This window comes from Copidosoma floridanum, unplaced genomic scaffold (assembly GCF_036245765.1).
Source record: "Copidosoma floridanum isolate Cflo_tuat_1 unplaced genomic scaffold, Cflo_Japanese_pri ptg000020l, whole genome shotgun sequence".
Taxonomy (NCBI): Eukaryota; Metazoa; Arthropoda; class Insecta; order Hymenoptera; family Encyrtidae; genus Copidosoma; species Copidosoma floridanum.
The window spans coordinates 961,650-980,073 of NW_028321897.1; the positions used below are offsets into that span (position 1 = coordinate 961,650).

General features: G+C 33.3%; 1 protein-coding gene across 1 annotated transcript; it reads right to left on the minus strand.

Annotated features, from left to right (window-relative positions):
* Nucleotides 1-216: 216 nt before the first annotated feature.
* Nucleotides 217-16,932, minus strand: LOC111642831 (vascular endothelial growth factor receptor 1-like). The gene is made up of 7 exons (XM_089593999.1): nucleotides 16,752-16,932; nucleotides 16,534-16,672; nucleotides 15,239-15,479; nucleotides 14,815-15,146; nucleotides 14,620-14,744; nucleotides 551-736; nucleotides 217-482 (listed from the first exon to the last, which is right to left on the minus strand). Exons 1-7 carry the CDS (start codon nucleotides 16,930-16,932, stop codon nucleotides 217-219), a joined length of 1,470 nt encoding a protein of 489 aa, XP_089450125.1.
* Between the last annotated feature and the right edge of the window lie 1,492 nt (nucleotides 16,933-18,424).

Genomic DNA, 18,424 nt, shown 5'->3' on the forward strand with positions numbered 1-18,424 from the left:
TATGTTAAAGTGGTTTCACAGCAGTAATGGAGTAGAAAAGTCTGTAAATGTACCCAACATGCGCTCCACGACGGTTAACTAAAGCAAGATGGAACGCGGCATATTGTCTGTCGCAAGTGCGTCGAGATGCGGCAACTACGGAAGCCCGTATGGGTCCGCTCGCACCAGGTTGCGCGTGCGCACAAATTCTGCTTGCTCTTGGCTGCGGGTGCACCTTTATAATGCTCTTTCTAAGTCGCTAGTGCGATACTGCCGTGGCGCTAGCTTGCTTCGGGAGCCAGCTAAATCTTCGTTCATTAAAACGTATTTACCATTATCGGTGTGCTTATGCTTCCATCCTATGGTAATGGACCTCGTTGATGGTTTTGGTTTTTTAGGCAAATGCTTCATTTCTTCATCGTTAACGATCTCCTCCTCTTCATCATTAATTATTTTCATAATTTCTGAAATACGCTGATTTTCTTTTTCTCCAACCATGACATCTACAATAATCGTGATTTACAATTAAAACCTCAAGATGAAAGTGACTTAAAAAGTATTAAAATCTTACTTTTCTTTTGAGGAGCATAAACTTCGTACTCGACGTTAGGATCGACCTTCAAGCATTCGTTTATAATTTCTACGCCGACTTTTTCGTTATTCAAGGAATACAAAAGAGCAGTGACGTCTTTAGAATAAGCTTGGACGTTTCTTATACTAACCAAATTATTTTGGCACGGTATTTTAACCGTTAAACCTGGTCCAGAAACGTTTATAAATGCCATTGTTTTCAAAGCGAGCATACAACGAGAGGTTTTAGGTTAGAGAAAACGCGCAAACTCAGCGCCAGAGCCACGGAAAAGAGAAGTTTCACACAGACCTCCCGAAGTAAGCTAGCACCACTGCAGTACCGCACTAGCAACTTAGAAAGAGCATTATAAAGGTGCACCCGCAGCCGAGAGCAAGCAAACTTTGTGCGCACGTGCAACCTGGTGCGAGCGGACCCATACGGGCTTCCGTAGGTAACAGACGAAGTTGGAAAACGTAACATCTCCTGGACTGTCCGTGTTAGGTTGGCCATGAAAATGATTATTTTTGGAGAACTGTTCGTATACTTGGGCACGAATGTAAGCCGGAGCAGAGGTTTGTATAAAAAATTATGCATCAATAATTTGTTTGTATCACTGGTACCTTCAGTATACGCAAGCTATACCGAGTTATATACAGCTAGTCCCGTAAAGCCCTTTTGTGTCCCGTGTCTAGCGCACCTTGTCCGGGCTGTATCCCGCTTGTCTAGCTGTGCCTTGCGCGCATGGCTCTCACAGATCGCAACAGCCTACATTGCCCCGTTTGTGCCCGTTTGTGTAGCTCGTTCAGCTTACCCAGGCTGCCCAGCTTGCGGGACCTCGCAGATGCTTGCATATAGCTCGGGGGAGCTCGCAGATGCTCGCATAGCTAGCAGGAGCTCGCAGATGCTCGCATAGCTCGCATACGCTAGCTTACGCTCGCCAATGCTCGTATAACGCTAGCGTCCGCTCACGTGCGCTGGCGTCCGCTCGCGTGCGCTGGCGTCCGCTCGCGGGAGCTAGCACAGCTCGCGTGCACTGGCGTACGCTCGCTCATGTTCGTATAACGCTGAGGGCCTATCGAAGCAACGAACGCGCGCGTGAGTGAGCGAGTGAGCGCGCGTGAGCGAGCCCGTGGGAGGGAGCAAGCGCACAGTGACGTTGAGTACCACTGGCCGAAATCCCCCACTGACGGAACCTACACTTTGCGAAAATTCAAAAAGGCAAAAAAAATTAATTTTTATACCAAGCTATACAAAAGGACAGCCATATAATCAATTGGTTATTATTGTTAAATCAGTAATCAAGTTTATAAATAATTATTGTGACTAATAACTTATATTATAGTCCTTTTTTGTGGTTCTCATAGTTGAAAATTGTAATTAACAGTGTAAGCCACGGTTAAAAATTATTTGACAACGCCTACTCAATAATATAATGCAAAAATAATTTTGCGAGCATACCTGCACAATGAATTATTTTAAAAATTATTAATCATCCTAACCCAATATACTAGATTCTAATGACCCATGGTACAGAAAGTTTATAACTTGTTAATTTTTTATTTGCAAATAATTTGTTGGAAAAACTTATTCACATAACGACTGATTCTATAGTATTTTTAGTTTGTATTGCGTAGCATCACTGACAACTTGGAGTTGAAAATTTTTGTTAAAAGTATTGTTGAATTAGTATAGAACCGGTAGAAAAAAAGGAAAAAATCATGACACTGATAATGAAAATTAAACTTCTCTTTTCTTGACAGCAATAAAAAAAAGTGTGGAAAAGTAATAAAAACTTGTTTTATGAATAAAAGGAGAAAACAGAGTGAAGATAATTGTTACAAATTATTGGATAGTTGTGATAACGCAAGTGCTTTATTGTTGATGACTCAAAAACTCAAAAACTTGTCAACTATAAACAAGTATTTTGCAGACAGCTTGTGTTGCTACAGACAGTAAGTCATTGCTTGTCCGCTACGTCAGTAGACAGAAAGTAACTGCTTTCTGGCCGTGCGCTGACACATAGAGAAACTTATTATAATTCACAATCAATTACAACTCTTAAAAATTTAAGTTATTATTTTTATAACAAGCTGTCCATTAAAACCAATTAATACATAAAATAAGTACGTATTACAAATACTTTCTAACAGTCATTTAAATCCACTGCTGTAATAGTACTTTCTTTGAGAATTTTTCAACACATGTAATACATTGCTTAATTTTAGTTAACAAAGAAAGAAAAATTTTGAACTGTCTTAGTACATACTAGTAGTTACTAGTATATGAACGTTCCACGAACAACGGTATTTATATTATCTGCGATATCCTGACGAATTTTTGCTAAAAGTATACTAGTAGTATATCAAAACAATTCCGTAGTAGATCAATTATTATAGATATTCAAATCAAGTCTAAAATGAAGATGCAGTGATAAATGATAATTATATCGAAGGTATAAGGATTCGTCAGGATTTTGCTCAATTATATTTTTAGTAACATAATATGATTAAAATATTACGTAATTTTTTATTATTAATTATATTATAAATTATTTGTGGCAAACGAAAAAAAATCTGAATTCTTTATTAGAAGTTTAATTTTTATTATCAGTGTCATGATTTTTTCCGTTTTTTTTCTACTGTTTCCTAAATAACTCTTTATTAAATAGTTGGAGCAAACAAAAAAATAAAAATAAATTCAACAATACTTTTAACAAAAATTTTCAACTCCAAGTTGTCAGTGATAATTGCTACGCAATACAAATTAAAAATACTATAGAATCAGTCGTTATGTGAATAAGTTTTTCCAACAAATTATTTGCAAATAAATAATTAACAAGTTATAAACTTTCTGTACCCTGGGTCATTAGAATCTAGTATATTGGGTTAGGATGATTAATAATTTTTAAAATAGATCATTGTGCAGGTATGCTCGCAAAATTATTTTTGCATTATATTGTTGAGTAGGCGTTGTCAAATAATTTTTAACCGTGGCTTACACTGTTAATTACAATTTTCAACTATGAGAACCACAAAAAAGGACTATAATATAAGTTGTTAGTCACAATAATTATTTATAAACTTGATTACTGATTCAACAATAATAACCAATTGATTATATGGCTGTCCTTTTGTATAGCTTGGGATAAAAATTAATTTTTTTTGCCTTTTTGAATTTTCGCGAAGTGTAGGTTCCGTCAGTGGGGGATTTCGGCCAGTGGTACTCAACGCAACTGTGCGCTTGCTCCCTCCCACGGGCTCGCTCACGCGGGCTTATCGGTGGCCTCAAACAGGCGGCGGGTAGACTCTGCTCTCGGCGCGCTCTCGTCCTCTGCTTCCCTGACTCCCTGGAGGCCACCGGCTGGTGGACCCACGGCTCACCTCATCGTCGTCGTCGAATCTCTCTCTCTCTCTTCACCCACCACGCTTCCTATCCACGTCTCTCCAAACTCCTCCCTGTACTCTCTCGTGCACTACCTTTTCTCCACGGACTCACTTTTTTCACCTCCTCTACACCCAGAAAACTCTCCGCAAAACTCTCCAAGAACACACAGAAAAAAACGCGCGAGAAAAACCGTCAACCACAAGCGCACGCTGGCTCAACAGGCAAATCCCGACTGACTCCCGCGCATCTCGCGTACATCGGGTGCGCCACTGCGCCGCAAAGTCCACGCATCTTCTCTCGCAGTCGTATCGGTCGAACGGCCTAAAAGCATGCTGGCAGGGCTCGAGCGCTCACTTGTTAAGAGTCGCTCCTTGTTGTCGTGCTGTCCGTGCTGCTGCTACTTCGTCATCCATTAGTCGGGGGGGGGGGGGGGGGCATCACATAAAAAAGAAAAGAAATAACAGGGCGATTCTCCATATCGCCCACGGCCGTTAGTCTGCGAAAGACCCGATACGTGGCGGCCCGTCAGAAAAGGCGCGACGTTCAAGTAAAACGGCAGATCGCAGTTTTACCTCGTTACACGGTCCAAAGAACAACTGCCGCTTTGTGCCCTCGGGCCACACTTTACGCCTTTGTAACCACTTTGGACCTAACGGCAAAAAGTTTTTTGCACCCTCCGGGCCCAAGCACTTCTCTGACTAGGCCCCAAATGTGCCCAAGGGTGCAAAATTGCACTTAGCACCCTCGATAAGAAAAACAAAATACATGACTTGGGCCGAAACATACAATAACCGCACCCTTCGAGTGCTCATGAGTTTGTAATTTATGCCCTACTGACGTAATGTATCATTTAGTTTCTAAACAAAATATATCGAAAAAAATTCACTGTGCATAGCTTTACCTACAACTTGATTTAGCAATACTTGCTAGAGCTTCTTTACGGGTACATTAATACTTATTTTTTGGTTTTCGATCTCATCATTAATTTGTAAGTGGAAACAACCTTTGGAACTTTGACCGTTGAGCATACGTATTATTGTTTTTAGTATAAATTTTTTGAATTTATGAATAGGCCAAATAAAACAGAGAAACGTGGCACCCGTGGAGTCGAAGCTCTCTATTTTGTATTTCAGCACTACCTCGTCAATTGGTTAAATTGATCTATCTCTAAAACTATGGTACGAGAAGAATAAATCATAGAATGAGACCAAAAATCTTAGATGGGGCACTGGTTTACACGCTACTTTTTGCAGTTACTATCAATAATTTTAATTTATGTTTTTAAATTGTGCTGTTCATACAACTAGAGCGTTAGTTATGAATTAAAAGTTTACCTTTTTATGTATACATATCTGAAAGTGCAATAAGAAAACACAGTAGCTTTGACCACTGAAAAAAAGTCGGCGGATCCTTCCAACCTTGAGTGATCGACATCATTAACTGTAGATGTGTTCGAGTACTTGCAATTAAAGTTAATAATTGAGGCTAAAAAAATGTAGACTTTAGCTCAATTTATTTTGAAGGTAAATCGATGCAAGTAATATCTGAAAAATACACGACTAGTAAATATACCACTTATTGAAGTAGAGCCTTTGTACCTCACTGCAGTGGTCAAACGTAAAATGGGGAAGCCTTACACTTGTTCGGCAAAGATAGAAGATGACTTCGTCTTGTCACCCACTACGTGCAGGTGTGTGGTTATGATTTGTTAAACAGCAATCAAGCTAATTCCCGCTTTTAATCACCTGTCTTTGTCCTAATTTAAAACTTCTTTTGCAGCCATCTCTTTACGCAAAAAAAAATCATATTGGACGTTGATGTATAAATCAAGTTAACATAAATTCTTTAATGCACCTGTTTATAATTTCTGCCCATATTTTTTTCCTCGAAAATTCTAACCTCTTATCATCTAGAAGCAATTCTGCTTGATGGTCTGCTGTCAAATAATCTGAGAATCCCATCCTTAAACGAAGTAGGTCCAGTATCTAATATTAGTTCTTCTTTGAACTTTAAAAGATTATTTATTTGTAACTGTTATTTACTCTTTATTATCGAATTTTTTTTTAAATATACTTTTTTATTATTATTACATCTCAATATTAACCTTTCTATGTTGTACTTTTAAAGAAAAATCATAGTTAATTGATATAATAAAAGTTCTTTTTTCTGCTATACCAACATTTAATTTTGTACAAATCGCTCGTCCTTAAAGATACAAAGAGAAATTTTTATTAGAAAATCCAGCTACAGGTTTTGAAACCAAGTATTTTTTTATAATGTCAGTTAGAATTCTGAAGACATGTGGTTAGAAAAAAGAAATTAGCTGTACTATTTTTTTTCACAGTATTCAAAATAATAACCTGAAACTTCTGTAACGTCCAGACGTAATGTATTTACACATACGCGCATTCGAACAAACACATAAACAAACACACTTATACCTATATAATTTCCAGTGTACACTTCTTTGATTCTAATTCATTAAAAAAGTGTGTATCATGTCATTTCTATACATGAGTATTTTTTTTTATGTAACATTTCTTGTATGATAAAGTATTAAGGTTCTTCTGCACGAAAAGTGATGTTTTTCGGATATTTAAGGCATAATTTTACTAATTGTATGCATCAAACACATGATTCTGCAACAATAAACATAAAAAATTTTTTTTACAACTTTTAACACATCTTTTTTTCTGTTTTGGACTCAAGCGTGACTCAAACAGCCTTGTTCAGTAAAAAGTTTGTCAAGTACTTCTTTGGTTGACTGCTTAGTATGAAATAAACTATATTAATTAATTACTTATTTTGTAACTCAATGCAACATTATTCTCTTTTATTTATATTAAATAATTTATTGTTAAGAACTTAACAATAACTATCGTAGTCTTAGATTGTATAATCAAATGTAAATTATACTGAACTGTAGTAGTTTTACTCAGAAAAATTTATTTTTCAAGATAAAGACATCAAATTAAAAATGTGAAATTATTTTGGCAATGGCATTTGCTACCTTTCACAGCAATAATTTGTGATTTTTCCACAGTTCCGTAATCGTTCTTAGCAGGGCACGAATAATTACCAGCATCTTTTTCAAAAAAGTATCTTATAGTTAATTTTTGATTGCTATCCTCAAAAGTATACTGTGCTAAACTCTCCAAAGGTACATTGTTTTTTGAGCACGTAATATTAAGGGTTGGATTTTCCCCGACATGGCATAATAATGTCAGGAGATTCCCAAAATCTCTTGCCATCACTGTTCTCTCTGTAGCGTTCAAATTTACAAAAGTAAAAAAAGGTGGATCTACACAACAAAATTACCATCAACAGATAAAAATAGTTAAGATTTATAAAAGATAATCTACATAATAACTGTTTCTCATTCTTACCATTGATGTTAAGGAAGCTTGACTCTGTAAGTATTTTGCGTGAAGGATGTCCAACAAATCCTTAGTAACTTTCCGTCCCTTTGCAATAGTAATTCCTTCTATCTGATTCACTGGCGTTATTGATTGTGAGAATGGCTTGGTAAGTAAATTCAGTTACCTTCGATGTAACGTGCGTTCTTTCTATCCATACTGAAAAACATGTATAAATTGTCAAACTGTACTAAAAAACTCGACTCATAACACTTAAAAAATAAATTTAGATCAAACCGGAGCTCACTACCACTTGACGATTATCATCATACCACTTGACGATGGAGAAATCATTAATTATAGCAGCACATATTAAAGAAATATTGTCACCTTTCTAAAAACTTCTATTTGGTTGTATGATTCCAAAAGATGCATTAGCTACCCCATCTCAAGAAAAAAAAAAAAAATTATCCATGCAATAGTACCTCACGAAAGAAAGTAAAAGATGGATAAAAATCCAAGTTGAACACTGGGTATTATTTAGATCTATTTACCTGTCATGCGAATTTCCTTTGACGTAGAGGTACATCCATAGCTATTGCAAGCCTTGCATGTTATTACACCAGATGTTACTAGCTGTTTCAGTTCTACCGTTAACTTTTGTTTGAAATTGCTATTTTGGACATCTGTTTCTATTCCCTGGAAAAATTAATAAACGTTCAGAGAATGTTATTTCTACCATTACATTTAAACAATAGTCCGAACCTTCGAATGCAGATGAACAAACTATTTTTTATAGTAACCAACCAACCTGTAAGTTATGTAGTTCATTGTAAATTAACGTTTTCGTTACGATCCAAGATATATTCGACTTAGGATAACGATCGACAAGGCAAACAAACTTGGCAGTTTTATTAAAACTGTAGTAAGATTGAAGGTAAGTTTTGTCAAACCTAACCATTGGCTTACCTGCAAGAAAAAAAAATCAAATGCTTGACATGAAGTTCCAGAACAAAAAATCGACGTACACAATTTAGAATTTCATGATAATGAAAAAAAAAAACAAAAAAAAATTGTAAATTCGTAAAGTTTCATTCACAAGTCTACCAACAAATTTTAAGTTTCTTACTTTACTGAATAAAAACTTAATTTATGTATAAGCTTTGCGATTTTCAAATAGAATCAGTAATTAACAGGAAAGAGTTGGAAACCTTAAATGTCATTTTTCCATTTTTAGAGAGTTTCGCAGTCATAATGTTTACAAAAATAGAACTATTTTATCTAAATTGGTAGATCGAAAGTACTAATTTTGAGCCCAAGCAAGTATACATTGACTAACATTCATTTAATGTAAAATATTGAAGCCATACTAAAAATTATTATTATTTCATACTTTATTTATTCAAAAATTATGCAATTGCAGTCCATTATTCTTCTGAATGTCTTATGGATTATTTTTTGACGAATGGGCTACTCAGTTTTGGACGAATGAGTTTGCTAGGTCTTACTTGTCTATTTTTGTAACAGATGCGAAAAAAGCTAATCTAAACTTTAAAAGCTAATCAACTTCTAATTTGGAAGATTAATGAATTATAAGTGTAGACAGTTGCAACTTTCATTAACATAAAAGTATACCCATGAGTTTGATACACAATTTTTAACATAGTGTTGTAGTTGCATGTATTAAAAATATATTTGTAAATTAATGCATCTTTATATTAAGTGTAAAAGTAGAAGCAACATTTGTGACTGATACAGTCTACGATGCACATTTATCTGCGTCATAATAACTTTTTTCCAAGCCCAATAAACTATAATTGGAAAGTGCCTATTTTTTAAAAATTGTAAAAGTACGTAAGAAATGGTTTCTTATTACCAATGTCAGTAATTAAACATCATCATGTATAGGTGAAGAAAATAACCTAGTGACAGGTCTTAATGAAAAGTGATGTTTTTTTCCTTATAATTGGAGCACATATAAAATAAAAATTTACCCATTGCAACTCAAAACTAGTACGAGATCAATAATGCTTAGGAGCAGCAAGTGTAAAGTTCAAATAACAATTTTACCACTGCCTACAGACTACTTCTAGTTTTGATAATATTGAACTAAAAATACTTAAAACAAAGCTGTATGATTAAACTGTAAAAAACAATTGACTCTCTAATATTTTTTAATATTCTGTCTCGTTCCGTTCAAAATATGTATGTTATTCGAGTATCCAACATTTTTTATGTACCATAAACTTCAAGATAAAATTTCAACTCCTTTACTATTTTATCATGTTTAGCTTTAAGCGTAAAAGTTCCCGTGGCATATTTATCGATGTTTAATAGAGTCAATCGGCTCATCGTTTCGTTATCGGACATTATTACGTCCGAATAGTGGGGATGAATTATTTAACCTCGAGGGTAAGTCCTGAAATTTTAATATTTTTTAATAAAACTGCAAGAGAATAAATAAATTTATCATGCACAGCAATGCAATAAAAAGGACTGAAAATATATTAATTACCACTCTAAAGATGGTATTGGACATGCATCAACAAAAGCCAAGAAAGTCACTGATTTACCATCCTGTGAGTGTATTTTCAAACTGTTTAATGTTAAATTGATGTATGATTTGTTGGATTCTATAAATAAAAATTTGTCAGAATATTCAGTGCTCGTTTTTTGACGTATTGCCAATGGAAAAAAAATAGGGAACGTGTATTGATGACTTACTAAATAAGCAAACGGAAGTACGAAGACTCTCCTCTTCATGGAGCGAAGATCTCAGTTTACAAGTGTAATTGCCTTTGTTTTCGTTTGTAACATTATTGATAATGAGCTCAGAAGTCATAATATTAACTAAGCCACGTTCTCCTTTATCTTTTTCTTGTATTGTATTTAAAACTGTTCTAAAAGTCTAATTAACATACGCACTTTAGTAGTGAATATCGCATTAATACAACGAATGACACATGTAGAAAGAAATTTAAAAAAAGAAACCAATAACAAGATAGCATTAATGTTAAATATTACCACGGTACTTGGAGTCTCCCAGGAGATAGTGTAAAGAGCTTCTTTTCTAACTTCAGCTGTGCATTGAAGATTTAGTTTCGAACCTACGGAGACGGTTTTTTCACCGTCTATTTTCAAAATACTCATACATGGAAGCAGCTTAGGGCTCTTAGCCGTTATTTGTATGGTATGTGAAAAGTTTTTTTCATTAACTATGCAAGTAAATACACTTTTCCAATACCAATTAGCTTTTTTTATAATAAAACCAATTTTTGGATCAAAAGTTATCTTTTCACTGATTTTTAATACCTAAAATACATGAAAATAAATGGAAAATTTTTAATATTTTTCGAATATGCATGTAATTAAATAAAAATGTATTACATTTCCGTTTCTCGTAAGAGTTACTTTGAATTCAGGAGATGTCGTCTGGCATGGTAGTAAAGTATGCTCATAACATACGGAAGCCAGTAAATGATTGCCATTTTCAGTTGTATGTACAAATGATCTTTTATTAGCTGCACATAAAAATATTTTTTTTTTTTTTTATTTCATACAGATAAGATTTTTAAATAAAAATATTATAGTTTTGAAATAAACTCCAGTTTATAAAAAAGAAAGAGCCAAAACGTGTAATGTTCTTACATTTTACATAAACGTACGTCCAACTGATCCTCGGATCATTAAAGTTTTTGTAAGTCATGTTGGTTATTTTTTTTTTTTATCAGCACAACCATACCAGCCAGTGTCTCCAAAAACAGTTGAGGATCTTATAAATGTCTTGTGGGTACCTCACATCTGGTGTTATAAGGGGCTGAGAGGTGGTCTTTTTTTTTAAATGCAAAAGTTAGTTGTTATTTTTTCGTTAAGTATGATTTTTCTACAACCCATCAAACATGCAATGGTAAAGTCATTCAACTTACCCTACCCCTTTTATCACTTGTAGGGAAATAAAAATTAACATAGCTGTTGCTTGTGCACGTAATGCTTAGAGTCCCTCCTTCATTTATTTCTAACTCAGTCACATTTGGATACAGTTGAGGCTTAAATCCATGGCAACCTATAAATTTTTTAATTGAACCCATTACAAGAAGTTAAATAACTCAAGTAAGAAGTAGATTAAGAGGTGTTGGCTGAGATTTTTATCAGCACTAATCCTCCTGATGCAGTACCATCAATTATTCTACTACAAACTGAGTTTTTTGAAATATTGCGTTACCGGACGGTTTTATTTTTCTACCAGTACATGGAGTAACTCTAATCAGAATGTAATCACTGATGTACTTCGATTTTTTTTTTTGTAATGAATAAAAAAATGCATTCATTTGTATAAAACATTAGTCAGCGAATCCAATCAATAGGAGCAGTGAAAAACTTACATGGAACTTCAATAATTTATGAAAAAAAACCAGTGTATAGCTAATCAATATTATTCGATTGCTGAAAGATTTGAGGTAGCTTCCAGGTTTGGAGCCATATTAGGTTAAGAACATTGCACTGCATAGTATTAAATTTAACTTATTTAGACTTGCATTATTCTTGATGCATCATGACCGAAAAATCATAAACCGTTATAACTTTTATTAGCAAAAACTGTATCGATTTAATAATCAGAAGTGTATTGCAAATTATTTAAAAAATCAAATTTATTCATAAGTTATTGTACCTCTTGACCATGTCTATTCAAAATGTTCGATTAAAATATTGGGTAGAAAATGTAAAAATATACATGCCTGTAAGTGTAACTAAAAAAAACAGTAGCTTTGAATACTGAAAATAAGGTGGCGGATCCTTCCAACCTTGAGTGCTCGACATCATTCACTGCAGGTATGTCTGAGTAGTTGCAATAATTCCTTGTAAATTAAATAATTGAGGCTAGAAAAATGTAGACTTTGGTCCAATTATTTCTGAAAGTATATTGATGCAAGTAATGTCTGAAAAATACACGACTAGAAAATGTACGGCTTATTGAAGTAGAGCCTTTGTACCTCACTGCAGTGGTCAAACGTAAAATGGGAAAGCAATACACTTATTCGACAGAGAAGGGAGGTGACTACGTTTTATCAAAAATGTTGACGCTTTAAGTCAATCGAATTATTGACTATCATACGTGGAGCAACTGCCACAAATTTTGCCATGGTTGATAGTAAAGGAAAGGAAAACAAAATAAACAGCAAGAACAATTTTCTTAACTGATGAAAAGAAATTGACTTTATTTGTTTTACCTTTTGAAAGGTCGCGAATAATATAGTTGCCTGGGCGCTCGCAAAACACACCCCTTCTCTCTTTTCTTAGTGAGATTACAAAATACCTGCGCTGTGTCACTAATCTCGCTCGCAAATGTTGAGGTGAGACGAAGGCCTTGTATTGACGAAGAAAAAAACGATGTATTTGTCGGTACCTCCAAAAAGCTGCTCGTTGCTGATGAAGTCCACGGCAATTGATAAGTTGTAAATTTGTAGCTCTCTTGAATCTCCAAGTTTGGAAAAGAGTCGACTCCGTGGCTGCCCAGTCGCTTGCTCCAGCCGAACAGAACAAAAAACTGAACTCGAATAAGCCTCGCACCATCGACTACCTCAAGAAATTTTCCACCACGCATAAGGAAAAGCGAGCTATCCTTGTCTAGTTAATACCTAACAACACACAGACTCACACAGAGAGAGCATACCCACTACTCAAATTACAAACTTACTCTCTACTCTTACAGCTCTCTCTCTCTATCTTTCTCATACATTCGAACACAATGTTCATAGCTGTGTCGTTGTGATTAGTTGTACAGCAATTAGGATAATTCTCGCTTTTAATCACCTATCTTTGTCTTAATTGAAAACTTCTTTTACAGCCGCCCTTTCCTTCTGTTACTAAGCTACAGCTTTTAACATTTTGAAACCTTAATTACTGTTTGTTTAAGTATTAAATGACGTTTGTAATAATTTTAAGAAAGTACTGCTGTTAATAAAAATGAGTTAGTCTTAGGATAGCCCTCCACAACAATATAGGACAATTAAATAAGCAAATTCACCGTTTTTTTTTTATCACTTGCTTTCTGAAGAGTTGCTGTGTAGTCGTGCAAAAATCCCACCAACATTGAAATACCTTCCATAGGTTAAAAAAATGACAATTCTGCATAAAAAGTAACATTAGAAACATAATTTTGTAACAATTCCATTTTTCATAACTTCTATCTTATATTTAAAAGAATAACTAAAAATAAATTTTAATGCTTCTAATTTCTCAGTAACCAGATTTCATGATGTAATAAAAAAGAACACGATCAATTGCTCGCCTTTTTACACTCAAAACTAGAATCAGAGATAATTATTATTCAACTGTCGAGAGTCTGGAGTTGAAATGAAACTTTCACCGTGACTTGCAAATTACAAAATAATGCTATTTCTACTATTTCTACTAAAAATAATCAACTTTCCTTACTCTTGAATTTTTGCATCTCGTTTGATTTAAAATATTTATGTCATGCGAATACACAACAGTTTTCATGTACTGTGTGAGCTTCACATATATTTTTAGCTCTTTTACTATTCTATCATTTTCAACTTTAACAGTCAAAATCACAAACCATTTGTATCCGTATTTGATATAGTCAATCGGCTTATCGTTCTCTTTTAAAAAATATCATGCCTGTTCAATGAGGACAAATATTATAATTCAAGAAAAAATCCAGAAATATAAAAAATTTTACAGAAAAACCTAGAAAAAAAAATACTTTCTGTGTATCAAAGCAAAAAAAAAACTAAACATATTACTTCTCCAAAGTTAGTATTAGACATCCATCAACAAGAACCACGAAAGTTACTGATTTGTCATCATCTGAAAATACATTTGGATTGTAAGAGATTAAATTTGGAAATAGTCTGTTGACTGCGATAAATAAAAATTCATCAGAATATACAGAGTTTAATTCATAGCGCAGTGCTGATAAAAAGAAAATAATAATAATAATAAAAAACTATAATAAAATGTATAAATAATACATGTATTGAAACTGTCTCATCTGGTTTAAGAATGTTGAATAATTATGGAACTCTTTAAAAAACATAAAATTTTCATAAGGTAATCATATATTTTTTCTGGATAAACATACTTGCTATTTGCTTTTGAAGTTCAAGTCATTAAGTGATCAAATATTTTTAATATTAGTTACAGTAATACCATCAAACACGTTTATATAAGATGGACTTGCGATTTCGGGTAAAGTGTTAACGTAGTTATGCTGGGTGGGTCGAAATATTATATCGTCTGATGTTGAAGTAAGGTTTTCTTTTTTGTATTCTAACTGTCGTTCCCTATTACAATTTTCATACGTACGATAGAGTTTTAGAAAACGTATTTTGATATCATCTTGTAAAAGATTTTTAATACTTTCAACCAGCATTGTAAAAGACGGCCTTAATGTCGGCTCTTCCTCCCAGCAATCGAGCATAATATTATAACTAAAAAAAGATAAGCAATGTAGAGTGACAGTTTTATGGAAATGGACTTTTCACAAAAACATTTATTTACATGTCATCAGTGGCATAAGGAGGCTGAGCCATTCTGTAACCCCTGACTAATTTCTGATACATTACTTCGAACCCTACACCTGCGTAAGGTATTTCTGCAAGGGTAAAAAGTTCCCATAGAACTACACCAAATGACCACACATCTGACATAGTTGAAAAGACTCCATCCCTAATGGACTCAATGGCCATCCACTTAACAGGCAACTTGCCAACGCTTTGCTTCTTATAGTTTTCGTCTTTGTACAATGTCTTTGCCAGACCAAAATCGCATATCTTAATAATGTTGTTTTCTGCCAATAATATATTTCTCGCGGCTAAGTCACAATGTAACACCTAAAAATAAAACGAGTAGCAAACACCCAAAGTTAGTTAAAATAAAGTTAAAATCAAGTAACATGAAAAATTGTATACAGATAGGTGCTTGCCTTTCTTTGGAAAAGGTACTCCATACCATTTGCTACTTGATAAGCCCATAAAAAAAGATCCGCAGTGCAGAGAAATGCAACATCTTCATTCGCGTAGTCCCCTTTGTAATTAGAACGCCAACCTGGCTGGGAATCATCGTCGTCAAAATCATCACTAAATTCCATTGGGCCAACAAATGTCCGATCCTCTGAGCAGTAAATGCTGGTCTCATTGCTTGGATTACTGCCGCTCAAAACCACACTGAAATCATTAAATATCTTGTATTTGGTCCTATTGTTAAAAAAAATTAAACTTATGTGTTGTGTCTATGAGATTTACAATTTGTAAGGATACAAGAAAATTTTGATTATTTTTGATTTAGTAGAAGTGTTTTTTTTTGTAGATGTAAAAACTTAATTCTTTCTGTACAAACTCTGTAGCCAAATTACTAAGTGCTTTATCGATAAAAATCTGAATTTACGAACGGTAACATTATTTAAACTTAGACCAAAATCAGTATATGGACTTCAAATACTCAAATGAGTATTCAAGATAAGTATTAATTGAAGCATGTATGTCCTCAAAACCAATAATCCTACTAATAATCTGTTTTACAAACTATGCTATCATCAACAGTTTTAACTCTTTCAAGTAGTACAACTGGAATTGTGATTACGAGTCAAGTCGTACAGTTAAAGAAATAACAATCTTAAGATGAAAAACAGTTTTCTTGAAATCAAAATGTTCATCGTACTGAAGACAACGTTTTTGAATTTCAACGCTATTGCTACTTGATACTAGTATACTTCTTAATGACATTTTTTTTTAATTTAATAATATAACTTATTTAAATCGTTGTATACAAAATTTAATAATATTAGCGATGCCTTATGACTAATAATTTAAAGACAGAAAGTATAATGATATCACTATGGATGAGAACTTTTTCAAGTTCTTTGCTCTATTCTTCTCTACATGCAAACGATACTGATTAAACTCAGGCATGCCCTCCATAACACGCTCTGACACGTGATCATCTTTATTTAGTTCTTTTACTATGAGATTTTGGAAGACATGCTGAGTAATAACACAAAAACTCTTGCATATTTTCACAGAATTTTTCGATCTTTATCAATTATATCATTAATTTTTCTTCGAAACTAAGATAAAAATCGATGCTTCTTGTATTTTATATTAAAAAAATAAGTTTGAATTAACGTATCGATGGAAAAATACAAGCATTTCCTTTGTACTTGGTCTACTTGACGTATAATTACTTGGGCATTGAAAAAAGTACAATCAGTTAAATTATTACCTATTTGATGTTTTTCTATAACAAGGGCCGATTTCACCTTTATCTGATTTAATTTGATTAATAAAAGTTTGTCGATGATACAAGAGATAATTTTGCAGATTTCCAAATTTGCAAAGCTCAACAATTACCAAAAGTTCACCTGAAATGTAAAATAATTTAGTCCAACAAATACACTTTCTTTTATATGTGATTGCTCGTAGTATTACGCAAATGCTTACGTTTGGCTACATTTTTTGTACAAGCTCCCAAAAGACTTGTAATATTCAAGTGTTGTCCCAGATAAATCATAATTTTAAGTTCCTTTGCCAATGCAGTAATATACATTGGATCTGCATTTTTGCGAACTGTTTTTACAGCTACAGTTGTCTTAGATTTTTTAGCAAGTAACTCATAAGCCATGGCTTTATACACAACTCCAAAAGCTCCACTTCCTAATTTCTTATCTTCATGTGATGGAAGAGAAATATATCTAACGTTAATATGAATCAAATTAATCTTATACTTTTTGAAAATATATTTATAATCTCTTACCTAATTTTATTTTTTCTCTGGGAAACTCCCACCTTATATCGTACGGAAGGAGTTCTGCCTGCTCATCTACTGTAAGTTCTGGATTCATTAAATTAAGTTCCCCTTCCGTAAACTGGGTAAGACAAGATTCTAATAAAAGTTTTTCTTTAAACTGAAAAAAAATATTTACTTACAATGTAATTCATCTATATTATTGAGTTTTTTGATTTGATATGTACGTGTGTTGATAATAATCATATTTTTTTATTTACCTTTCCATGTTGTACTTGTAAGTAAAAGTAAATTGATAGAAAAGTAAGGATTGCGATGAACCACACTACTATTCCAGTATAAAAATTTGTATTTGGATTTCCTACAACAAAAATTGATTGCTTTTATCAAAGAACTTTTTCCTGCTTCCAACATTAAATTCAGTCCATGCAATCAAATCGTTCATACTCAAATTTTCAAAGATAAATCATCATAACACAATCAGAATCCAGCTTTATACGTTAAAAGAAGTATTTTTTTTTTAGTCTGATCTAAAATTCTGAAGTTATATAGTTTGAAAAACAAAAAATTAGATGTTTAATCTTTTACCACAATATTTAAAATAATAACTTGTATCTTCTAGAAAAAATTTTTACATTAACAAGTTATACAAGTACTATTATAAAATAGCCTTTAGCTACTAAAAAAAATAAACTGCCATGAAGCTATCCTGACATATCTCAAATAAAGTGCATCAAGCAGTTCTCGTTCGTATTGATTGTTTAAGAAATTTTCTGTCGATGGCTTGACCTTTTTTACAATAACTTTATTCATATTACATCCTGCAATAAACAAGACAATGAAATCGTCTTTAAAATAAAAAAATTCGTTTGGGCTAGCGCGTCTTCGGCTCACAAGACAGTCAATAGTATATACATATAGCATACGTCATAGTTAATTACTAATATGATGAAATAAGAACTCATACATTTATATAATTCCCATGATCTTGAAAAGAGTTAATTAAATAAGTGTAGCGAACGGTAAATTTTACTTATGCATGAAGTTAAAAATACTTAAGGTCATAGGGTAAAAAAGCCCAATTTCGATAATTGAGTTGCTATTAATATACAACTCCTGTTGATAAAATCCTATAGATACTATTTACATGCACTTAAATGAACATCCGTTTTTCTCATTTTCTATTTCATAACATTTTACACAAGAAAATTCTGATCTTATTCACGTAGAATTATTCCCTTACATACATCAACACATACATCACACACCGGAAAACCGAATTTTTTTTAAATGTAAGTAAACGAATTCTTTTTTGTGTAAGACTTTATGGCAAGCTCTCTGATCTCCAGTGATTAGAGTTTCCATTGCA